Consider the following 25,905-nt stretch of genomic DNA (forward strand, 5'->3'; position numbering starts at 1 on the left):
TTAGACCTAGGTTAAAAATTTGTGACCAAATATCAAAGTTATTACAAATTAAAATTATTATATTTGATTAACTAAATTATGTATTATAGTCTTTTGCAAGTATACAGTGTGTCCCGTTTTAAATGTACCACTAAATATCTCAGCCCGATAATCTTAGATTGAAATACGGTTTGCTGCAATAGCTAAGGGGTACTGAAGTACACATTTAAGGACAAATTTCAAATTTTTAACTCTTGTAGTATGCGCATGCGCAACACAAATTTTTTTTTATAAATTGCAACACCTATTTTTGTCACCGGATATGGATAGATTATTTTATTCTAAGTAATTTTGATCCATTGACCATAGTTCTAAACCAAAAATTGAATGAGTTACACCTTTTGGAAATTTTAAAATAATTAAATTTTTTCGATTTTACCAAAAACATTACACGCTTGAATTTGATACAAAAGTAAGTCATTTTTGAACTAAAATGAAATACATTTAAATAATTTAATACAAAATTACCAAAAAAAAAATGTATAGCCAAATTAAATTTAATTAATTTAAAAATAAATTTACCAACTAAATTGACAATGACGTTGTAATTTGCGTTATTCGTTAGTCATATAAAAATATTATAATTTTACTAAAATAAATCATCATTCATATATATACGCCAGTAAAAAAATTTCAATAAAAATATAGGCAATTTTCATCAGTTCTTATTGAAAATAGAGATTCTCAAGTGATATTTTTACAACGATCTACAGGTTATCTTGGTTGTCACAGGTGTTTGGATACGATAAATATAGGTACCTAGAGACCATTCAAAACCATTTTCAATAAATATATCTATATATATAAGCATAGAAAAATAAAAAAAATTCCTCATGACATATTATTTATATATGTTACGCCGAATTCACGAAATTGCCGATTTCATGAAATCGGCAGAAAAATCACCGATTTTATGAAATCAGCAACGTTGTCGCCGAATACGTGAAATCGGCAACTCAAAGTGCATAATACTGCCGATTGCGTGAAATCGGCAAGACCTTTCTTAAAAAAATTATAAAACATAATTTAATTTAAATCAATGTATAAAACGCTGGAGATATGATAAAATCAAATTGTAATTATAAATATTATATGTATATAAAAAATAAAAAAAAAAGTGAATAAAAAAATTGTATTTTATTTAAACATTTTGACAAGTATAGCCTGGGTGGCACGCCGAATCACACATCATATTATTTTTTTTACATGTGCACTTTTTAGATGTGCAATTTGTACGACAAGTACAACGTCGATAGCCTTGTCCGGTCCCAACTGACCCCAATCTAACAAGTTCCCGTAATGAATATTCATTTTGTTGAACGTTTGCAGTCGTTAGAGAACAGTACTTTGTAGCTGCCAGACTATTCCGTTCCAGCCATGTGCTTAAAATCCCTTCTTTAGTCCCATTACGAAATTTACCATCTTTTTCTTCTATGATAACTGCAAGAAGGTTGGCTGCATCTCCTCGCCCTCGATCTACCGACGGGATTGACACCAGCACATTGTCACCAACTTTAAAGGAGGAAGGATGCCTTTGCCTCTGGTTACCATCCTTTCCGCTTGACATTTTAAATTTTGAGCTGCAATGTTGCGTTGTTTAAGAGCAGGATGATCGAGTTTCGTGTTGATAGATTCAAAACTCTAAAATATATATATAATATGATATACAAATAATAAAAAATAATAAATAATCAATAATTTAAATTACATTTTATGCATAGACTTACTTTGTCGGTGTCACTTTCAATATCCGAAATTTTTTGCGTGGTCTTTATTAATTTCTCGAGTTTTTGTTCTATTTTATTTTCTGGAATAATATTATGCTGCGAGCACGCAGTAGTAGCTTCTAATACTTCTTCTGTATCTTGCGTACGCTCTAAATCTATTGTCTATAAAAAATATTACGTTTTAATTATTTAGTTGTTATCGTCAAAAATACGTTTGTCTCGCGAATACGGATAATCGAGATACGATTAATCGATGTTCCGCTGCAAATAAAAATGCTCTATACCAGTGGTTGGTAACCTTTTTGGACTTTCGGGCCACATTCATGAATTAAAAAGAGTTCACCGGATAAAAATAGAAATTTTACATTCTTAAATTATAATAAAATAATGTTGCAGTTCTAAAATTTAAAGCGGGCCGTATATATTAGCGACGCGGGCTGCTAGTGGCCGACCACTACTCTTTACTATAAATTATAGTAATATTTAAATTTTATTTTTATTTTTCTAACTTTTAACTTATAATATAAAAATATAAAAAAAAATAAAATATTTTTGAATTATTACTCACTTCAGTATTGAGTACTTGTACGTCCTCATTGTCCTCTTTGTCCTCATTTAAAAGCATTTTCAGTATAATATCCTCTTCCAATGTACCTGTCATTATATTTTCTACCAACTGTCGAGGTACTTTTGTTGCCAGTCCTATCCGTGGTTTTTGACCAAAGACTGCTTCGTATGGAATCATTTTTATAGCTTCGTGATATGTCGTATTAACACCCCATTGTACAAAGGCGATGCCGTAACTCCACGCCGCAGTTTTATTATCTCGCATCCACGCCACAAGTGAATCCTTCAACGTACAATTACCTCTTTCTACAGATCCTTGGCTTTGTGGATAACGTGGCCGACCATTTACTAGTACTAGATCGGGCCACAATGATGCTAATTCAGTTATAATATCGGCTGTGAATTCGCGACCATTATCGGACTGCAGAACGTGAGGGGCACCAAACGTCAAAAATATGTTTAATAATTCTTTGGCCACTTCTGAAGCCTTTTTGCATTTCAATGGCCGGAAAATTGAAAATTTGGTTAAGTGTTCTTTATAATGAAGGATAAATTTAAAATCACCATCCGGTAAACTTTGAAAGTCGACAAGATCGACTTGACCGCGTTCATTTAAAGAGGAAGATAAAATAGTCCGCACAAAAACACCTCGCGTACATTTTTTTTTTGATTTTTCCGCACACCTTTCACAATTAGCAATGTAAGCTTTTACAGCAGCCATTGTAATATTAGAATAGTGTTCCATTATTTTCTTGTGTGTTTTTGTTTCACCTTTATGTCCACTGGCCACATGCATATCACGAATAATACTAGTGAAATTTTCAACTACTGCCATAATGCGTTGATCGCGCTTTCGTCGAACTCGTCGAACGCCAGCTACCTCGATTAGTTCAAATTTTTCACGGATATGATAATACCGTCTATCTTTATTTATAGAATTGTCATCAGTTAAAATTTTAACAGCTTCTGCATCACTTTCTGCTGTCCATTTAGAGTCCATAGTTATAATAGTTGTTATAAAAAATAAAAATATTAGGTAATATCGCAACGTAAGCGCACTTATAGAACCGTTCAACGTTCGTACTTCACACACTATTAGCACCAGATGAATCGAAGTGTTCAAGATATAATATGATTATCATTTATCGCGATATTTTATTATCATAGGTAATAAAGATTACGGCATAATGCGGTGGTAATGCGATCAGCACGCGTGTAATTATTGTTTATTTATAATCCACTATTTGTAATTATGTCATAATAATATGTTACCGAATTCATGCAATCGGCAGAAAAAGTCTGCTTAATTCATGAAATCGGCAAACAAAATTTGCCGATTTTGTGAATTTGGTAGCCAAATTGCCGATTTCACGTATTCGGCGACAACGTTGCTGATTTCATGAAATCGGCAATTTCATAAATTCGGCGTAACATATATATATATATATATAAGATAATTTTATTAAAAATGGTTTTGAATGGTCTCTAGGTACCTATATTTATCGTATCCAAACACCTGTGACAACCAAGATAACCTGTAGATCGTTGTAAAAATATCACTTGAGAATCTCTATTTTCAATAAGAACTGATGAAAATTGCCTATATTTTTATTGAAATTTTTTTACTGACGTATATATTATATGAATGATGATTTATTTTAGTAAAATTATAATATTTTTATATGACTAACGAAGTTATAATATTTTATGTATTAATAATAATTCTAGAAAATCTAGTGTAAACAATATATATGTGTATATATTGTGTGTGTGTGTGTGTGTTTTTAATAAACACATATAAAATGTATATTTGGACACTGTTTTATTTATCTTTATATATATGAGTGTATGTGTATGTGTTACCACTTATAAGGTATAACTAAATAATGAGGTTAGGTTCGAAAGATTAAAACACAATACATATATACATATAATAATTAGTTTATTTCTATATAAAAATATTTACAAAAAATGTTTACAACGTTTTAAAACAAATTTCCTTTCGAATATAATATTAACAGTTAATTTTAAAATGTCCGTGGGCGTAGGTATGTATTCTATCGGATCGTGCTATCCGTTTATCATCTTGTCGGTTGAAACATAATTTGTTGGATTTGATGGTTTTAATCTGATGGTTGAATGATTTGATAGAGATATTTTCCCTACACAGGTAAGACTTGTCCTTATTATCATCGGCGAAAAGACAATTTATATGATCTTTGAAAGTCATATGATTTTTGACTACGTGCCCACGGACGCCTTTTGCCTTAATTTTCTCCTTGTCTTCTAAAATGTAAGCATATGATTTTGCTCGGTGTGCTATAAACTCTCTCATAATACGTCCATCGGTTTCATCAGAAAATAGTCCGGGAATCTTTTTTCTCTCAGCAATGTAACACGGATGGTCCGGGGGTAGATTTGCTGTGTCCATTCGGTCGATCAAGTTAGAATTATTCACCAGGTCATTGTAAAAGTCATCGGTCTGGATATAATATACTAAAGAATCTAAAAAAAAAAAAAATATATAAATATATATAATATAGTAATAACAACAGTAATAATAATTTACCTGTATCTGTATACATGAGCTCGATTTTTTTGCCATAATGTTTCTGCATTACGTTATAGTGATAATCGTACATCAGCGTCTTACTTATGTCTAGTACTGCGAAACCTAAAAAGAAATAATAAATAAGTTTATAAAGTAATAATTGTATGTTAAGTTTATATAGTTACCTATATATATCGGTTTGCAGAACTCGATAATTTTATTTTCCAGCGAAACGGCAGCTAGATTTTCGCTGTATGTAGTGCAATGTTTAAATGTTTGTTTATTCAGAAGTTTTTGCAATCTTTTTGGACATGAAACTAGTTCTATCTTAATACGTTTCCTCATCGATTCCATGGTTTTCCCAAAAACTGCATTGTTTAAAAGTTTGAAGAAATCTTTCTCAAACTCATTTACAGCTTTTTTCCTCATTTCGGTGTTTAAGTGTATATATTTCGCAAGCCAATCCGATTGTCTGAACTCTAAAACTCTGTGCACTTTTTCTACGATTAATCCATTAGCTATAGCTTGCTGTAGGTTACAGTAATGGATGATATAATTTTTTTTCGAATGAAGTGACGCCATAAGTTTTTTTACTCTTGAGCCAGGAGGAATTTTATTCTCGGGTAAAAATGGTAGGTCGTTGTGTTTGTTATGTAAATGTTATGGGTATGATATGTCTACCTCATACACTCTACCTACATCTGAAGTAGGTGTTAAAACATTCAGTCCGTTTAATTTAGGTTCAACCCATTTAAAGTCACCGTACGGCATGTACTGTGACATTGCCCACCCGTACAAGTTGTTGCAGTCTTGATAAACTATCCACGATTTAGGCTTCTTCGCGTCATAATCTGGGGTATTTTCATGATTAGCTTTGGCATATCTCATGCTAGCTTGTGTGAGGCCTCCACGGATTGAGTTTTCAAAAAATAAGTGCATGTCAAAGTCGGAGAGTAACTCTAGTTTAACGTTAGTGTATTTTAACATGCAGTCGAAACTGAATCCTGGAGCGGTATAATAGTAAACGGGGTCTAAATTGTATGTTGAAATGCACATGTCTCTGAAGTTTTCAAATACATCGGCTAATAATAGAACATCGATTTTGAGATAAAGGTCGCTATATTCTCCGAGATTTTTGCATTTAAAATGATTCCATACAGTCTTGGCGTGTTTGTATTCATTATCGTCTATATTTGATTCTGTCAGTGTACTATAAAAATCGCTTTTTTCTGGTAAATTCGTTTCTTCGAGCTTGTTCTAACTATCAGTAAATTCATAAGGGTATACACCTTTACGAGTAACGAGCTGCATATCTTCGGTAAAAAAGTGTTTTGCTGTCTCTCTGAACTTTTCGAACCCGGGTGTTATTAAATTATCTGCAAGTGTTGATAGTTTCGATGCCATGAAACGATATGAGTCTATGAATCTTATTGAAAAGTTGTTGGTCACGTTTTTTGAAAATGAAATGAATTTTTCTTCACTATTTGGGATAACCGAAATACTTTTGGAATCGTAACCCAACTCGGTTACGATAAAATGTGCGTCATAATTTGATAAATTGTGTAGAAAGCATGATATGAAATTCGGTGTTTGAAGCTTGAGGTTGCAGGTATTACACAATGTTTGCCTGAATTTGCCTGATAAGTGACAGTGATCTGCCACTTTATTGTTTTTGTTGGAAAAATTACATTTACACAAATTGCATGTATGTGTCATCATATGTGCTGTTTGCTCTTCCTTGGTCATTATGATGGGTTTATTTATTTTAAGCAAATCTTTAACTCTTCTTGCGATCTCTGTAACTTCATTCACGAATCTTTTGGCTACGTCTTGACGAGACTCATTACCACGGAAAATAATGGGTTCTTGAGGTACATTGAACTTTTCTAGCAGACCAATCAGAACGTTTTCTGTAGCCTTTACAACAAACCCGTAGCTCATCGGTTCATGTTTTTGAAAAGCTGTTGTTTTTTCGCCTTTTCTTTCTTTACATTTAACAATAAGTGCCTCGAAATCGGTATATATAACTATCGGGTGTCGTTGAGTTTTTTTCCAGCCATCGAACTCTAATATTGTACCGGGCGCAGGCATCTGAGGTAGGACAGGTTTGTGTATTCCACATATCATTTTGTGTTGTTCTAGTGCTGCTTGTCCGCATAGCGTATTTTTCCGGGGCCGACTGTCAAATGATGTGAAGCACCGTTTGCAAAAAATTATACTATCATGATGAGCAGTTTTCTGCGAGCGTATTAGTCGTGAGAAATTTGATATATAAGTGTAGTGGCTTTTATCTCCGTTGGTAATTAGTAAGAGATCGAAATGATCTTTTCCTTCCTCATCGACGATCTTAAGTGGATAAATAATATGTTTTTAACTCTTTTTTTGTTTTTTTAAACCGTATACGTTAACAGATACGTTTTGGTTATTTTTTTCAAATATTTTTATTTCCGTGATGGGTGTTGGGAACGTTAAATCGGAAAAATTGTATTTTTCTTCGTGTAATATATAATTTTCGGCTACTTGATTTTCGTTATTGCCTAACACATGTTTTGCTAGAATTGACCACTTGAAACAATTTTGGTCTGAGTTTTGTGGGTTGATTACGGCTTTTTTATTTTTAATATCTTTTGGTAATGGAATATATGACGAGCCACTTATAGGTACACGCCCAACAACAAGCCATCTATTGATTATAAAGTAAATCCACTTCCTTTCGAAGTATAGACGTCTTCCTCGGACATAAGATTAGCAAAATCTATATCAATCTTGGCTTCGATATCTGTATCCATGAAAATCTCTTTGGCTGAGGTTTTAAATGCTCTATTCTCTGTAGAATTATCAACATGCGGTCTATTGTATGTAGCTTCCAATTTTAGATTATATTTAATTGGATGTTTAGTTGACAGCGATTTGAGTAATTGTATTAAGTCTCTTTTTGATGTTACTAGAAAACTGCTGTAGTTTATCAAATTATCTGTATTTTTCATGTAATACCAATTAATTTTATTTGAGAGCGATGTGCCTGTCTTAACAAAACCACGGGTATTGACGATGTCCATGCGTGTTTTTTTAGCATTTACTGCTTCGTTTGAATTTTCCACATGATGTCCACGCTTAAGACTATTGCGATTTGAAGCGAATGGAACTGAAATCAGATAAATATTTTATTATTAAAAAAGTGTATAGGAAGAATAAATGAAAGAAATTCGTATTTTATATATCTTGAATATCGATGTTTACATGCATATTGTTCACGCCTAATAGATATTTTATTTAGATTTTCGTAATATTATATTATATGCGCGTTCCGGTTGCAATAGCCACCGCCGGCCGACACTCACACACACACACACACTCACGCGCAACCATCCATTATTTTTATATTGTTTGTTTTGTTAATTATAATTATTATTTGTCCCGTGAGTTATATAACATTAAATTATTTAAATGAGGGCGGCGTGTTATCTGCTCGCAGTGTAACACGGCCGCCGTAATTTCGCTCAGTCTCTTTGTATCGTACGTATGTTCCGCAACTCGAATTATTAGTTTTTGTTATAAAAAACGTTATTTTTTATGATCTTTATTGGCAAGGCGCGAATCGCCATTTGTTCTTAATATTATATTTTTTTTTTTTTTTTTTTTTTTTTATTAGCTTTTAGTCAAATACTATTACAGCTCAACAATTATACGTAATATATAAAATTATAGATTAAATATTGTACATTATATATATAGAAACACCGATTAAGAGTCTTGTAAGGTTTCGGCACAGCATACGCCGTGGCCAATACAATAGAGATAAAATAGCAATTAAGTTTGTTAGACATACAATTTAGGCATGAACAAAATACATTACTGTTATGTTAGATAAAGAAAAATTTTTACAGAAATAGCTATGGAGATAAGGAAGTTTTGGGAATTAATGAGTGTAGGACTGAAGAGAGGAGAGTAATTAGAGGACTGATTAGAGAGTTGAGGTTAGTTATAAAGTTAGATAGTAGGACGGGGAAATTATCTGTGGAAAAATCTTTGGTCCGGGTAGCTTCAGCGTATGATTTTGGTCTGGAATGAGGATTTAGCGCCGGAACTTTGGTTGTAGAAGCCTTGAAAAGTCTTGAGTTTTTTTGAGCACTTATGAAGGTAGGGCAGCCCCTGTAGTTGGCGGTGTGATCCCCGGAGCACAGGGCACATTTTGCCTGGATATTCCGATCTTTGGAACATTCCTTGGTGTGATGATTTGCACCGCATTTAACGCAGCGCGCGATGTGGTGACAATAATTTTGCGTGTGGCCATATGATTGGCATTTATGACACTGCGGAGGACCACGATTCTTTTTATGTGGCTTTTCTATAGTGACTTTGGTGTTAAGTAAAAACAAAATTTTTGTGATATCCACATTGTTAGCATTTTGGGAAACTTCTATAAAAAATAGAGGTAGGGGGCGTTTATTTTTGTCTGATATATTTTGAACACGAATGACAGAGTGTCCCAATTCTGATAGAGCATAAACAATATCTTTTTCAGTGGTAGAGAAGTGTAAGTTTCTGATAACAAACCTGACTGAGCGATATTGACGGGGTTTGAAGGTGTGGAATTTGGCGTCGGTGTCATTAAGATGTTTCACAATTATGTTGAAATTTGACAAATTCGAGGGCTGAACAATAAGATATAATGTAGAAGACTTACATGTGAATCCATTCGGACCGATAAGATTTGTCAAGAGGTTTTTGAATGAAGAGTAGTTTGAAATATCTTTGATATTAATTGGCGGTGCTGGAGAATCTTTGCCCTGATCGGGAATGTGAGCGTTGCCATGGTTTGATATGGATGTAATAGATGGTGTAGTAGTTTCGTTTTCTTCGGAGGCGAGAACGGCGTATCTGTTTGGTGTGATGAAAATTTTGGATTTTTTATCGCCAAGAGTAGGTGATAAAGACGAATTTGACAAATTGCGCTTTGAATGTTTTGAGTTGGTAGGATTGGGTGGCGAACCGGGACTCAAGTTCGGATCTGGATCTTTCATGAAGACGTATTTATCGCCGACCCTGGCCAAACGAACCGTTTGGCTCATTTGTAGGTCTATGATAACTACCGATTGTTATGATTGCAATTGAATAAAATCAATTAACGAGCGTAAAACAGAGATAACGGAACAAACACAGTGCGAAGTGCATGCGTTCATGTTGAGCGCTGCGGCCGAACTGAATATTATATTTTATAGGCGCGAATCGCCGTATTGTTAATATTATATTTTATAGGCGCGAATCGCCACTTATTTAATATATATTTCGTGGGCACTAATCGCCACTTTCTTATATTATTATTTATATCGCAGGCGCGAATCGCCACACTTTTTTATACATTTATATGTCGCAGGCGCGAATCGCCACATTTTATTATATACTTATTGTCGTGGGCGCCAATCGCCGTAATTTTATTATTTGTTTTATTTATTGTTTTTTTTTTTTTTTTTTTATTAAAGAAATAACCCTCGGCAACTTGGCCATTGGGATAATATACATTTTTTTTTTTACAAATAGATTTTCAATAAACATATAAACATAAAGGTTTGATAACAACAAATGTGTAGACTATGTTATATGAGCATAATAATTATAAGGTTGTGTATTCAGATGGTTAAATAAGTTTGTCCAATCCTGTCTCCTGGAGGAACATGAATATGTCAGGCGATGGCAAGACTGGTCCAAGTATATCGTATAAATCGCTGGATAAATGATTGTGGTTCCTTGCGTCAAGGTATGCAAAACATTCCGTGAGAATGTGTTTTATTGTTAGTGCGACCCCACATGTCGTACACGAGGGAGGCTCATCATGACATTAGATAGCCATGGGTTATTCTGGTGTGACCTATTCTTAGCCTGTTGATGATGGTTTCCTTTTTCCTGTCGCGATGATTGTTAGGCCAGTGGAGAATAGTTGGTTTAATTTCATTAAGTTTAGTTTTTTGTTTTGCCCATGTATTTTGCCAAGCTTGTATTGATATATGTTTTATTGTTCTTATGGTATCTTGAGAAGTAGTGAGAGGAGTGATATCAAGGGAAGTTGAGGAGGCTGTATGCTTGGCTTGTATATCTGCTTTTTCATTACCTTCAATTGAAGAATGGCCAGGTATCCACATTATTTTGACCGCGTTCCCTTTGGAGAGATGGGAGGAAATGAGGAGGTGGATTTTCTTTGCAATGTCATTGGTCTTATGTGTGTTTGCTATGCTAGAAATTGCACTTAAGGAATCACTTAAAATAATAAAATTTTGATTTTGTTTTCCGAGTGCGTACTCAAAAGCTTTTAGAATGGCAATTGCTTCAGCTGAGTATATGGAGCATTCTGTTGGAAGTTTGTATGTTATTACCTCATCTTTGTGAATAATGGCGATTCCCACATTGTTTTCCGATTTTGAGGCGTCAGTGTAGATTTCAGTATAGTTGGAATATTGCGATATTGTGCTCTTAAAGTTTTGGATGTATACCTGTGAGCTGGTTGAGTTTTTAGGAAGTTCAGCAAGACTGGTATCAATAATATTCGGAAATGATGTCCAAGGAGGGATGACAGGGAGTTGAGATGTTAAAATATTTTTTAGATTGATATTATTTTTTTCAACGATTGCTAGTAAGGAAGGGTAAGAGTTAAGGGAAGATATCATTCTGTCTCTGGCAAGTTTGGTAGCGAGAATCATTGCAATTTCTTGACGTTTTATATCGAGAGGCATTATGTTGGCTATGTTGAGTAGACTATCAATAGGGCTGGACCGAAACGCTCCAGTTGCAAGTCTTGCTCCGGCGTTATTGATCGTGTCTAACATTTTTAGAGCATTTTTATTAGCATTGATAAGAAGGAAAGCATTATATTCGAGTTTAGATAATATAAGAGATTTATGTATAATAGATAGAGTCGAAAACGATGCTCCCCAGCTTGTGTGGGCTAACATTTTCAATATGTTTATTCTTGATGAGCAGGCTTTTTTTAAATTTTTTATATGAGGAATCCAGTTATTTTTCGAGTCAAATGTAATTCCGAGTACTTTAGCTGTGTTATTATTGGGAATTAGATTATTATTCATATTAAGTTTTAATTTGTTTTGTTTCCTTTTTCTTGTGAATACTATGCATTGAGATTTGCTTGCCGAAAATTTGAATCCAGTTGTGAGAGACCATTCGTGGAGGTTATAAAGTGTTCTTTGTAAATTTGACTGAACGGTACAAAGTTCTGAGCTTCTACACAAGATATTAAAATCGTCGGCATATAATGCGCATTTAACGGGGTTGGTTATTGATTTAGTTATATTGTTTATAGAAATGAGAAAAAGTGTGACGGATAATGTTGACCCCTGTGGCACACCATTTTGTTGGTAATAGTTTGATGATAACCACTGATTGACTTTGACATGAAATGTTCTATCAGACAGGAAATTTTTTATAAAATTAAGCATGTTTCCCATAGATAATATTTCTTTGAGGTACGTGATAATGTGTGGTCGCCAGGCAGTATCATATGCCTTGGCTATATCAAGGCATACCATTCCCAAAGTTTGATTATTCTGAAAGGTATTTTCAATCTCAGATTGGATTTTCATTAATGAGAGGTGTGTGCCGCGATGATGCCTGAAACCGTTTTGGTCTGGGCTTAAGTAATTTATTTTTTCAATGAACCACACAAGTCTTAAATTAATTATTTTTTCCATAAGTTTGGACATTGTGTTAAGAAGTGAAATAGGGCGGTATCCAGATGTACTAAATTTATCTTTTCCTTCTTTAGGGATGGGTATAATGCAGCTGTGCTTCCAATTAGAGGGAATGATGCCGGAGCTCCATATTAAATTAAATATTTGAAGTAGGTATGTTTTTGCATTCTTAGGTAAGTTATGAATAAAGGAGAATGGTATACCATCGGGTCCAGGACTTTTGCTGTTACATTTCTGAAGTGCTATTTCGAATTCAGAGGTCGTTATTGTTGAGTTGATGAGTGTTTGATCGCTATTATTGTTCTGACATATGTACGTTGTGTCTGGACTATTTTTTTCTTCTTTATTTTTTTGAGGAACTCTAAGTCATAATTTTCATCACTACTATTGTCAAAAAAAGAAATGGCTAATTTATCTGCAACGGCTTGGGCGTCTGTGATAAGTTTGTTATTTTCTACTAGATATATATTTTTATCTCTGCTGATGCCTTTTAAGGAATGTATTTTGTTCCACGTTTTTTTAGGGTCAGAATGTGTATTTATTTCGGAGACAAACGATTTCCATGAGAGTCTTTTATGTTTGTTAACTAGAAACCTGGTTTGAGCTCTTAGCTTTTTGAGAGTTATAAAGTCTGAGGGATCTTTGGTTGTCTGAAATTTTTTTAAGGCTTTCTTTTTTTTGTTTACCAATTCACTTATATCTTTATTCCACCATGGGACACGATGTTTTTGGAGGTTTAATGTACATTCTCCGATTGATATTTTGGCGGCTGAGATTATAATGTCTTTTATCAGAGTAACCATTTGTGTAGCATTATCATTATTAAAATCCAGCATGTTTGTATCCTCTTCAATTAAAGATGAAAATAAGGGCCAGTTGGGATTTTTTAGGTTCCACAAGTTGACTGAATCGTTTTCACGGTTTAACGTTTTTTTAATAGGGTCATAAATCTTAATTAGTATGGGGATGTGGTCGCTGCTAAATAAGTGAGGAAGCACTTGCCAATCGAGTTGCTGAGCTAACGATGGGTTAGAGAATGTTAGATCAATAGATGAGAAAAGACCATTTGCTGGGTTGAATATGGTAGGATCTCCATTGTTGAGAATAACTAATCTGTCGTCATCTAATATTTTTTTTATGATTTTTCCTCTGTCGTCCGTTTTTTCCGAGCCCCAGAGTTCACTGTGGCAATTAAAGTCGCCAGTTAAAATAAATGGGGTGGGAAGTTGCTTAATAATATTGTCTATTTCTTCGAGAATTAAATCTGTGTGATTAGGTATATAAATATTGCATATGGTAATTGTATTATGTGTTAAGAATGAGGCAGCTACTGCTTCCAAATTGGTTACTATCGGGACTTCTTCACTAGGGATAGAAGTTTCAATGAGTATAGCTACCCCACCAGAAGCATGACGACAGTCATCCCTATTTTTATTATAACAACGAAAATTTTTGAAGAGAGGAGTTTGATTTCCTTTGAAGTTTGTTTCTTGGAGACTCAATATGTTGGGCATAAAATCCCGTATGATAAGTTCAAGTTCACTGCGCTTTTTCCAGAATCCGTTAAGGTTCCATTGAATTATATTTATATTATGTACGTTCATTATGTTAGAGGTGATATTGTTTGTGAGAGATTTATTTACAGGTTAATTTGTGAGGGTTTATGGTAGAGGAAGGAATTTGAAAAGTAGGTTTGATGTTTTTGATAGTTTGGTTTTCATTGGACGCTCGGTGATTAAGGGGCGGATATTTTCCAGTAATTCAAACATGCTGGAAACGTTTGAGTTAATCTCTTCACATAATGTGTGAATGTTTATTTTGTTAATACCAATGTTTTCCAAAAAGAATTTAAATTGTTCCATTGTAATTGAAGTGTTCTCGGTGTTGGCGAAAAAGTCGACAGCTGGCTTAAGCATGGAATCTATTTTGTTATCCTCCAAGGATGTGAGCGAGTTGGATCTCGATTTAATTTTTGGTTTTTTTTTCGTCAGGTTGAGGGATTTTATCGTCAGATGTTGTAGGTAAGTTAGGAGATTTTGGCGTGTTCGTGTCGGATAAAGGTCTTTTTGACAGATTGTAGGACGATGGTTCTATAAGGGTTTGTTCAGTTTTATCGTGCGTAGGGGGTGCTGAAGGGGTTTCATCTTGGTTTTCCACATTCCAGTCCATGATGTTAAGGAGGGTAGATACATTTGTTGGAAGTGATGGGTGATGTGTATCTTCTTTATCCGTCGTATCGTGTATTACAAAGTGTTGAGATGATTTAGTGTTCTCTGTACTAATAGTGACTTCTTTTTGAGGGTTTTCATGTGTAAGTATGTAGTTGGGATTGTGTGGAGGTAGGGAGTTTAGATCGTTTAAAAAATCTTTTTTACATGTGTTGGATGTATGCCCAGTAGATTTACATGTATAACAGGTTATTGAGTCATCCGTAAGGAATATTCGAAATAGGGAACCATTTGAATTAATTATGAGTGATCCAGGGAGTTTAGGTATATCTTCGTGATTTATGTACATTTGTCTTCTAAAGCTGAGTATGTGTTCATATCCTTCGATATTTAACCCGGCTTTTAAATAGTTTATTTGAGATGTGGGAGTGATATTAATGCCTCTAAGTACATTAAGTATTTCTTGGTTTGATATAGAAGGACAAACGTTAGAGATAATTATTCTCTTTTCTGGGTTAATTAATCTACGAAGTTGTATTTCTTGATTATTTATTGTAATTGATTTAGTTTTTTCCATTAATGCGTCTAGTGTACTTTTGTTTGATAAGAATATGCAAAAACGATTATTGGATATTCTTGATACGAATATTATGTTTTTTGGAGATACAATTTGTCCTATGGCTAAAACATAATCTTTTTGAGGAACCCCGTCGATGGAATTGAATACTAGTGCTAGGTCTCTTTTAGGTGTAATACAATTAGCAGTTATTGAGGCGAAATTTTTGTAAGTGGTATTTGATGGCGTAATGATTGTTTGGTTTTGGTGCGTGTTATTACTTATATATTGTCCGTCTTGGTTGTTTATAGACGTAGTGGAGATAGCATTGGAACAGGTAGAGAAAGAGTCGGTTATCGCAGTAACGGGTACGGCGGCTGCGGCGGCGGCAATTGTGTTGTTGATTAAGTGTTGCGAAGGGGGAGAGGAGGTGGACGTTTTATGGCTGGCAGCGAGACGGGTGTTATCTTTGTCATTAGCGACCGTTTGACTCGGAGTAGATATTTTGCAATGTGAGTTTATTTTAGGTGATTTAATTGGCGTAGGGATTTGAGGTTTTTGTAATGAAGTATTGGTCTGACTACGATTGTTCATAGTGTGAGGTGAAGGGTTAGTGATGGTTTTTCTGGAAGAAGTTGAGGTGTCAGGTATTTTGCCTGTTTGCTTTTTAGAGTGCATTACAGGTCCTACGGTATTAATTAATAATGTCCATATTACCTGTATTGGCGTATTGTTGCGAAACTACTAAATGCTTATCGGGAGCTGATAAAACGCACTGGCGACACACGTGTTTCACAGTCGGATGTCAAACACGTACTGTATTTATTGTTTGTGTGTGTGTTCAATTATTATATAGCTGTATAGGTAGCGGCTGGCCAGCAGTGCACCGACAAATTTGTGAGTTTTAAATCATTATTTATTTATATTTTCTTAAAGTTGCGCCAGTTTATAGATTTTATTATACATTATTATATCTTATACTTAGCTGTATAATATTATTATATTTATTATTGGTTGTGCCGAACCGGCAACTTCATATCATATTTTTATACATTTTTTAATTGTTGGGCCAAAAGGGCCGTAATTTTTATTATATCATATATTTTTACCATACCTACAATTTGCGTTACCATTTTTACTAGAGTTACCTATATCCGTTTAGCATTTAAGTACACACACACAATAATACACATCTACACACACCACCGCACACTAGCACTCTTTGGTCTTGCTCGGCGACCCCGTCCACTTCCTTTGAGTCGCTATACAGTATACACACATACACACATTTACACAGGTCGGTCGGTGTGTTAGTGCAGCGCACGAAGTAATTAGGTAACCGGGCGCGCGTATTATTATCTTATGCTCCCGGCCCGTTCACATATATTGTGTATAGTTTAGTACGTTTCATGAAATTATTATACTTATAACACAACTATATACGATATGAGAATATCGGTTTATGAAAAAGTTTCATAAACATGTTTAATATTTACTTATGTTCTTGTCTGAATTATGTAATTTTTAAAATAATTTTATTAAGATTTTTAGATATGTACCCAAATATGTTTTTATTAGGAATAATATTAAGTGTATATTATATGTTTTCATTGGAAAATAAGAAATTCCTATTGTATTATTAAATATTTATAAGATCAAATATATTTATAAAAACATCTATGTCTATCCTTAAAAATATATATAATAAATTAAAATTATTCGTGTATATAATAACGTTATAGACAATAACCGTATCGAAATATTTTCAATTAATTTAAGACAATATTACACGAGTTTATCAAAAATTATTTAACAATTTATTTTACTAATATTTTTAATATGTATATATGTTATTAACGGGGCCAACTATGGTAGTTGTACAGGATTTTATCCAAATTATGACATTTTTCCATAATTTTGTACAATTTAGGCTATTTTTTCCTATTTTTTACTAAGAAGTGATGATTTCTATGTATATTCACTAAGATACTTTTAATTGTATAAGTATTGAATCCTAACAGTTTGCACTCAAAAAAATAATATCATTTTTATTTAAAATACTTTTGTATAAAGCAATATTTTGTTTTAATAATTTGTCGATAAAGTTATATTCCTACACGAAGTGTATTATTGTTTTCTATAAAGTAATATAAGTAAGTTATGTATATAAAGTTATGAATAATATATTTACCTTCATAATCGTAAATTTGTTCAGCTGGTTTAAAAAAATCTTGAATTTCTCGCATGGTAATGGTTGGTCGTTGTTGGATTATAATATTTGAACCTGAAAATAGTATTATTATTATTATTAATTTGTTTATGAATATTGTATCTTATAAATTTGTATATTGTGAAAAAATAATACTTACGATGTTTATCCTTGCTATGTCTGATGAGGTTATCTTTTCGTGTGAATATTTCTGAGCATATACTGCATACAATCTTATTGGATACATCGTGTGATTTGGTATGTCTGTGTAGATTTTTAATCATTGTAAAAGTTTTACCACATATACTACACGAGAACATGGTTACGTCTAACTGAAGAACACTAGTCAAACTCGCGAAACAAGACTTTACTCTCCAACGAATAGATGTGTAATAAATTATAGAAAAATATATTATACTTTAAATAATAATGTGAAATAGTTTTATCTAAGCGATTTATCAGGTGTAATGTAGAATTATAGGACTGATGGTAGAAAAACGAACCACGGGTTTTGTTGAAGTTGAATAAAAATGCTATTTTTAGAATACTTGTAAAATATTTGTAAACACTTAAAAAACACTTAGGAACTCGGTAAAACACGACAATACATACATACGGTAGTACACGGACTGATTTCAATCGTTAATGATAATATACTTACTTCCTGTTAATCACCGATAATACTCGGGCATGTCTCCACATGTCTGTAGTCGTACAAACGATGCGCTAGAAGTGTGTAGAAAGATGATGGGGGAGAGGGTTGGAATGTCTTAATGTTTATATTTGTGACAATGTGTAAATTTGTGTGTGTAGGTGTGACAAAGAGTAATAAACTAAGAAAGGACTGATCGACTGGCTGTATTCTAAATGGAAAACTAATGTGTACAATATGGAATACTGGAACCATGCATGTGTGTGTGTGTGTGTGTAAATGGACTGGTGACTATATTGAATTAAAATTGTAATTGTGTTGGAAGTATAATTGTGACTGTTTGTATGTAATACTGAAGTTTGTAAGTAAGGTTATGATATTTATCTGTTAACACTATGTATACTTATATGAAACGTATGCTGTATAAAGTGTCTTATATTGATATGTAAGCTGTTAACAAGATTAGATGTTTGTGATGTTTGTGATGTTGTATGTAAGTATGAATGTATGAATGTGTGAATGCTTAGATAGGCTTAGAGTCGAGACAAAGGAAAAAAAAAGGTCCGATAGAATAGTCGATTCAATTGTACACCAGAATATTATATTTAAAAAAAGTTTTTAAGGGGTAATAAAAGGAGAGGTAAAGTATTAAATGGAGAAGGGGTAAAATATATGTCGGTCAAGTGTCGGATCAGGCCGTGGTTGGATGAGTTTATGTGTTGCGGGTTGCCTATATTAAGTAATTGCTATATGTTTCGGAGGAGCCTGTACTTCGAATTGCCTATACATAGGACCCTATCCTTTTACATGTAAAATTTAAGGGGGAGGAGATACAGAATGCCCCTTTTCATCCTACTCATTACAGTTTTATAATAAATTAACAAAGACATTTTTAAGCAATCGACTATGGTATACAAAGTATTTTTATGGTCAAAGCAAAGTATCAATCTTATAATATTTATGTTAATTACAATATTCAATGTATTTTACTAAGGTTTTATAATTTAAATAAATGCCAAGCCATAAGGCAAATAAAATAAACAATACTTACGTTTTAATATTATATTGTGTTACTTGTATATATTATTTTATTTATTTACCAATAACAAAACTATGTAAAGGCTAACAAGAGAAGAACACTGTTAGTATTAAATAATAAATATTTTAAAATACTGAATCAATATTTAAATTCTTCAATCAGTTAGGAAATAAAACATAAATCATAACAAGGTATTAACCATAAAAACAAAAACATGATAGGTAATTTGTAATTTATTCAGTAAGAAAATATTCATAACAATTATCATCAAAGTTGTGATAAGTAATAGTTTGAACAATATTGTTGTACACAATACAATATAATATTATATATCCAAGTATTCAGTATATAATAAAAAAAAAATGTATATAATGCAAATTGAAAAAATAAAACAAATTTTTTTACAAAAAATGTTAAATTCAATTTACAAGTTATTTATACAATACTTTTTGTATATTTTAGTAATTAATTTGATATATAGAATTCAATATTTTCAAATTAACTTGTTTACCTAATGTTTTTTTACATGGATTTTTAGTTCTATTTTATTATAAGTTAGTTGTTAAATATTGTGTAAATTAGCTACATATAAAATAAACATAGGTATCAACGGTAGAAAAAAAAATTATACTTATTTATATGCCTATTTTACAAGTATATACTTAAATGTTAACATTTAATATTTTATACTATATTGTATACTATTTACATATTTGTACACAGAAATTGAACAATCTATAAAAAAAACTTTTAAATCTTACAATCAAGGCCGTATCTGAAAAAAAATTTCGAGGGGGATACAACAATTTTTTAAATATAAATGCTGAAAATTTATAGTCAAAATATTTCTACTTTTAAAAATTTCGGGCAGGGGGGAGGTCCTGGACACTCATCACAGGTACGGCCTTGCTTACAATGGATATATTTTTGAGCTGGATACAAAAAAAATTACATTGAAAAAAAAGCATAACCTTTTACTTAAAATAATACATTTTAAAATTTTAATTCAAAAACATATCCACGATTTAATGTTTTTTCAGCAAATTATAGAATATATTAAAAAATTAATACCATAGTTGTTGTTTATAATTGCATCCATTTGTATTAATTAGTAAGCAAATAAATTAACATAAATTAATATAATTTGATAATTAGCAATCGCAAATATTAATTAACATAAATATGGCAATAACCTAACTAACAGTTTTTCCCGCTTAAAAATTGCGGGATATAATTGTATAACTTTTATCATTAATAATATAATTATTATCAATATAAATTATATAATTAATTAATTGAATATGTAGTTATTATGGTAATTTTGATTTATTCAGTTGGTACTACTGTGTAACTACTTTTCGGAATAATCATTTTATATTCTTATCATTTTTCGGACAAGTGCTTATCACTGACTACTATCAACTACATCTCTTCTAGATAGCGTCAAGCACATACGCCGCGCCATCTAGGGGAGTTTACATAAGTACTATAACAAAGATGATACAAAAACATATATATTTAACATTTGCAATATATTATGTGTTTGATTCAAAAAAAAAAAATTAGTACATAAATATTGAAATACTGTTTTTTATTAGTTGAGTAACCAGTAACTATTATACAATAGGAGCATAGCTAATTAGTCTGATCAAAAAATCCTATCACAGAAAAATGTTTTTATTTAATTTGGTAGTCTGCAATAATTATCTATATTGAAATTTATTATGAGTAAAACATACATTACTTGAATTTATCTGCTAACATGATGTCAAATGTTGCTTTCTACTACAAAAATATATCGACGTTGCCAGCAAAATCACAATTTGCATTATATAGTGTAATATTATAATATTAATATGAAATAATAATTAAAATAACATTGGAAAAAAAATGCTAAAAATGATTCGCAGAGATAACAAAGCGCCGCCGGAATACCCACTGGAGCGGCAACACCTGCCTATCCTATCCTATTCTAACGCCTAATCCTATCGACTACAGTTTGAGTTGAAAACTTATGGCAAATCTCGAGCACTTGAACCGTTGACTGAATTTGCGTTATTCTACTGCATTTTAACCTTCGGTCGCCTTCAAGTATGTTATTTTTTACAGTTTTAAACTAAGATTTAACTGTAGCATTACTCTGGTGGATTTCAATGCCATTATTGACTTTATTTTCATAATAAGTGCTAAGGAAGGTATGCTCTTGACTATAAATTGGTGTAAATAAGATTCATCGTAATATTCATTACTTATATTTTCGTTATTTACAGAACAGTGTAAGAACCTAGATTTAACATGTTCTTTGATTGACTGAAATCTACATCATGGAATTACTCGTATCGGACTCGCATAAAAATAATTTATCTTCTGAGTAATCTTTGCCTTTGTTGTTCGATTTATTTGACAAGTGATAGACAACGTTACATTTATCTCTCATCGTACTTATGGCATGTTTGGTTTCTATTGTATTATATGGAGACTATATTAGTGAAAATATTTTCCACCAATTTTCAACATCTTCCAAACTCTCAGCGTTAAACAGTAAACATATACAATCGATGACGCAATTTATTTTCATTTTTTCTACAGTCTAATGATCGGTTGTCTCTGATTTAAAATATGTAAACACATGGTTTACTAATATTTTTGTGTAATGATTCGCACATATTATGTATATGATTGTGACATTAGATCCGTATCTCCATATCGGTGTTTTAGAGTTGTTAGCAATTACGTGGGTGGCCGGTGTGTGACCGGGATCTTCGGGGGGGCCTTATTTATGACCCTTATTTCTCGAACCCTCCCGAATCCGGCGGGATTTGCTGGACAGGGTGCTTGAAGGGTCGCTAACACGGTTGCTGAGTGTCGGCGCGATCGGGCCGCTGGGTCCTGAGATTTCTTCAAGTCCCTTGGAAGGGGTTATTGGTCTTCGTTTCGTGAGGGGACTTGCAGATAATGAAGATCGGAAACTTCTCGTGAAGAAACGGGGTCTCTATCACACTGGGCTGCAGAGATATATACTTAACCGAAAAAACAAAGTGGGGGGAACTTACGTAGGCCCGCTATACGATACCGTAGTATCGTCCGCTGTCTTATCGGATAGGTAGTTATAAAGATATGGGCTTCTAACTAGGTGCCAACACGCGCGGGTACGCGATATGTGGACCACCGCCGGTGACGAGATGACGCGTGTAGGGAATACAAGGCCGTTTGGAAGTGCACGTGGCTACGGAAATGTGGTTGTGTTACTCACCGAGTTCCGGCGGCCAGCAAAGCTTTATGGTTAAACTCCACCGGGCGCCCCACGGGGGGCTATAATAATCAGGCCGATTCAAAATCGACACCGACCTGAACGCGAACTGTTTAGCGAATTATTCGGTGAAAAAGCACAATTATGCGGTTTTATTCTGACCTTCAGGCCTAAATTCAAAACTGCCACATGCGGCATTTTAACATTACATACATTATTTCACAACTGGGCTTTCCTGATTGGTTTTATTTAAATCCGCGCGCATTTTCACTATCAATAAATACAATATTAAGCCTCGGTGTCTAGTATCAATATTTATTATTTAGATATAATTTATAATTATTAAATAATATTATATTACAATTATAATTAAAAAAAAGTCCCCCAAAAAAAATTATCAGAAAAAAGCCCTCTAATACCATCTAAATACATACCTAAAACTTTTTTATTATAGTGCACATAAACTTTTAATAATATTTAATAAAATAATATACCAGTGGTTTTCAACTGGTGTGCCGCAATAAATCTATTAATACCTAGTTTTATGATTTTGTATTTACCAGTGTTATTATCTATATTCGGTGAAAACTGATAAGTAACAAAACAGGCTAAATCATTAATACGTATAAATGTATAATATTTCTCGCTCGCGCATCCAAATGAATTATTGTCGCTCAAAGTTCCCCACTCACTGCGAGCGACTGATAGCTAATACGCGGCTATATTTAATATTAGTATGCCCGTTTCGCCGTAGCTGTCTTGATCGTTAACGTCGCATCACGGAATACTGTATTGTATGTACGATACGCATTATAAGTATTTCTGTGTGTTTTTAATGACTTATGTCTTACAAGGTATATTTTAAATAAAAATTATAATTTTTATAACGGATAAATTTATAATTCGTTCAACTTTAGTGAGTGAACCGCCAAAGAAAAAAACTAAATTAAATATCAGACGTCAATATTATGAAGATTATTTAAACATAAGATTTTCTTGGTCCGGTAATGTAGATGATCCTCGTTCATGGTGTCTAGTATGCGGCGAAAAACTATCCAAAAAGTCAATGGTTCCAAGTAAACTAAAACGTCACTTCTCTACCAAGCATTCTCATTTGGTCGATAAAAATGCTTCATATTTTCAACGTTTACTAAAATCAGAAACACAAAAATCTGAAAAAATGACAAAAAAAGAAACCATTTCGGATAAAACTCAAGAAGCTAGTTATCTAGTAGCAGAACTTGTAGCTAAACAAATGAAAACACACACTATAGCAGAAAAACTTATTTTACCTGCTTGCCGTGAAATAGTAAAAGTACTTTTTGGAGAAGAAGCTGAAAAAGAAGTGTTAAAAATTCCTGTATCTGAGAACACCATTAGTAGGCGTATAGAACACATGTCTGAAGATATTGAAGAACAAGTATTGCGACAATCCCGTGACTCTCCATTATTTGCATTACAACTGGACGAGTCAACTGATATAAGTGGACAAGCACAACTTTTGATATTTATACGCATAGTTTCCAAAGAAAACGTTTTGTGTTGTAAAACACTTTCTGAGACAACTAAAGATGAAGACATTTTCGAAATCGTGGACAATTATCTGAAATTTGCTAATTTACCATGGGATAAATGTATTGAAATATGTACCGACGGTGCTCCCGCGATGACTGGCTCAGTAAAAGGCTTTACTTCTTTTGCCAAGAAAAAAAATGAAAATATAATTTTCACCCACTGTTTTCTACATAGAGAAGCCCTTATAACAAAAACATTGGTAGGTGATTTAAAAGAAGTTTTGGATCAAGTTGTGAAAGCGATAAATTTTATTAAAAGTAGTTCACTTAAGTCAAGGTTGTTTGAAAAAATTTGATGGATTCATATAACTCAAAATTACTTTTTCACAGTGCAATAAGATGGTTATCAAGAGGCCGAGTATTATCATGTTTTTATGATTTGAGTGAAGAAATAATTGTATTTTTAACAATAGAAGAATCGAAGTACGAGTTTCTTGGAGATGAAAAGTGGTGGACAAATGTATCTTTTTTAACTGATATTTTAGAACATTTGAATAAATTAAATACAAGCATGCAAGGTCATAACGAAAATATCCTAACATTGACGCGGCCCCGCGCAAAGACCGTTTGAATTCAAACGGCATTTGTGCGGATAGCCTCGCCGTAAGCCCTCTCTCAACCACAAGTTGACGACGGACGACGCCGACGCGCGACGATCCGCGTCGGAACGTCGGACCCGACGCGACCGCGAACTGGCCCTAGACTAACCAGTCATCTCCACCGCACTGTACGCGATACACCACCTTTTTTCGCCGTACCGTGCCCACCGTCCATTTACCACTTTTCTGTTTTTTTTTCACATTGGTGTTTTTTTTTTATTACTTTATTTGTATTTTTTTTCTGCCTGCAAATAAAGCCCCGTCGTACCCCAAAGACTTGTGTTGCTTTATTTTATTTTTCCCCGTGCTCCCCGTGTGCCGTTCAACCTCCATCCGACGCGACCTCACCATCACACAGTGACAACCGTAGGTACGCGTCAACATTAACTGACAAAATTATGGCCTTTAATGAAAAAATAACTCTGTGGAAAACTCAAGTTGACCAAAAAAAATTGACAATGTTCCCACGAACTGCAGAGCGAGATGTTGACCTCATATCGTTAATAAGCGAATCTATCATGTTACTGAAAGAAAAAATGACGAAATACATTCCAAGCATAAATTTTGAAAACTATGACTGGGTGCGGAATCCATTCAGTGTATCAGTTAATGAGGTGATTGGTTTGACATTTGCCGAAGAAGATAATCTTATCTCTCTGAAAAATGATCGTACAATAAAGTTAAAATTTAAAGAAATGACCGTTAACAAATTCTGGATCTATGCTCAAGCAGAATTTCCTGAAATATCTATAAAAGCAATAACAATTTTACTACCATTCTCCACATCGTATCTATGCGAACAAGGATTCTCAGCAGTCACAACAATAAAAAGTAAAAAAGAAAACGACTTCGATCCGTAGAAGAACTGAGAGTGGCCTTGTCAACAGTTCGTCCTCGAATTAAACACTTGTGCACCACACGTCAAGCACAAATGTCTCATTAATCGATGTATTTTTATTTCATTGTATTACAATATTATCATATAAAATAAATATTTCTGCTAACACATTTTTTCATCATATGGTTCACGTATTATAATTATATAGATTGGCGTGTCGCGAAAATTTTGTAGGAAATGAAGTGTGTCACAATGTGAAAAAGTTTGAAAATCACTGTAATATACCTATCTGTGTTTAACATTAATTATTAAATTATTTTATTATATTACAAAGGTACTAAAAAGTACTTTTATTTTATTAATCAAGTAACTACCTATTAAAACAAATTACACATTAAATCATAACTAATTATATCACAGTAAAAATAATATTATA

General features: G+C 33.1%; 4 protein-coding genes and 2 pseudogenes across 4 annotated transcripts; 1 reads left to right on the forward strand and 5 right to left on the reverse strand.

Moving 5' to 3' along the window:
• Window positions 1–1,180: 1,180 nt before the first annotated feature.
• LOC132923746 (uncharacterized) lies at window positions 1,181–1,590 on the reverse strand (annotated as a pseudogene).
• A 140-nt stretch (window positions 1,591–1,730) lies between these two features.
• LOC132926030 (uncharacterized) lies at window positions 1,731–2,511 on the reverse strand. The gene is made up of 2 exons (XM_060990378.1): window positions 2,335–2,511; window positions 1,731–1,928 (listed from the first exon to the last, which is right to left on the reverse strand). Exons 1-2 carry the CDS (start codon window positions 2,509–2,511, stop codon window positions 1,731–1,733), a joined length of 375 nt encoding a protein of 124 aa, XP_060846361.1.
• A 2-nt stretch (window positions 2,512–2,513) lies between these two features.
• LOC132926031 (KRAB-A domain-containing protein 2-like) lies at window positions 2,514–3,333 on the reverse strand. The gene is made up of 2 exons (XM_060990379.1): window positions 2,554–3,333; window positions 2,514–2,519 (listed from the first exon to the last, which is right to left on the reverse strand). Exons 1-2 carry the CDS (start codon window positions 3,331–3,333, stop codon window positions 2,514–2,516), a joined length of 786 nt encoding a protein of 261 aa, XP_060846362.1.
• Window positions 3,334–4,347: 1,014 nt separating this feature from the next.
• On the reverse strand, window positions 4,348–5,772 carry LOC132926032 (uncharacterized). Its single transcript, XM_060990381.1, is given in 3 exon segments — window positions 4,348–4,838; window positions 4,903–5,007; window positions 5,070–5,772. Coding segments are annotated over 3 exon segments (1,299 nt in total).
• A 369-nt stretch (window positions 5,773–6,141) lies between these two features.
• On the reverse strand, window positions 6,142–8,253 carry LOC132926033 (uncharacterized; annotated as a pseudogene).
• Window positions 8,254–23,293: 15,040 nt separating this feature from the next.
• LOC132926034 (zinc finger BED domain-containing protein 5-like) lies at window positions 23,294–25,491 on the forward strand. The gene is made up of 4 exons (XM_060990382.1): window positions 23,294–23,312; window positions 23,376–24,309; window positions 24,363–24,492; window positions 24,889–25,491. The coding sequence occupies exons 1-4, from the start codon at window positions 23,294–23,296 to the stop codon at window positions 25,489–25,491; spliced, it is 1,686 nt and encodes a 561-aa protein (XP_060846365.1).
• Window positions 25,492–25,905: the final 414 nt, after the last annotated feature.

Source organism: Rhopalosiphum padi, chromosome 3 (genome assembly GCF_020882245.1).
Source record: "Rhopalosiphum padi isolate XX-2018 chromosome 3, ASM2088224v1, whole genome shotgun sequence".
NCBI lineage: Eukaryota > Metazoa > Arthropoda > Insecta > Hemiptera > Aphididae > Rhopalosiphum > Rhopalosiphum padi.

What these genes read in the sequence shown, in the direction of transcription:
- LOC132926030 (XM_060990378.1), bottom strand. Translation starts at nt 2,511, where the DNA reads ATGATTCCATACGAAGCAGTCTTTGGTCAAAAACCACGGATAGGACTG. An exon ending in TACAAGTACTCAATACTGAA is followed by an intron (nt 1,929 to 2,334) that starts GTGAGTAATAAT and finishes TATTTTTTATAG; the next exon opens with ACAATAGATTTAGAGCGTAC.
- LOC132926031 (XM_060990379.1), bottom strand. Translation starts at nt 3,333, where the DNA reads ATGGACTCTAAATGGACAGCAGAAAGTGATGCAGAAGCTGTTAAAATT.
- LOC132926034 (XM_060990382.1), top strand. An exon ending in AGTAGTTCACTTAAGTCAAG is followed by an intron (nt 24,310 to 24,362) that starts GTTGTTTGAAAA and finishes ACTTTTTCACAG; the next exon opens with TGCAATAAGATGGTTATCAA. An exon ending in ATGAAAAGTGGTGGACAAAT is followed by an intron (nt 24,493 to 24,888) that starts GTATCTTTTTTA and finishes CTGCAAATAAAG; the next exon opens with CCCCGTCGTACCCCAAAGAC.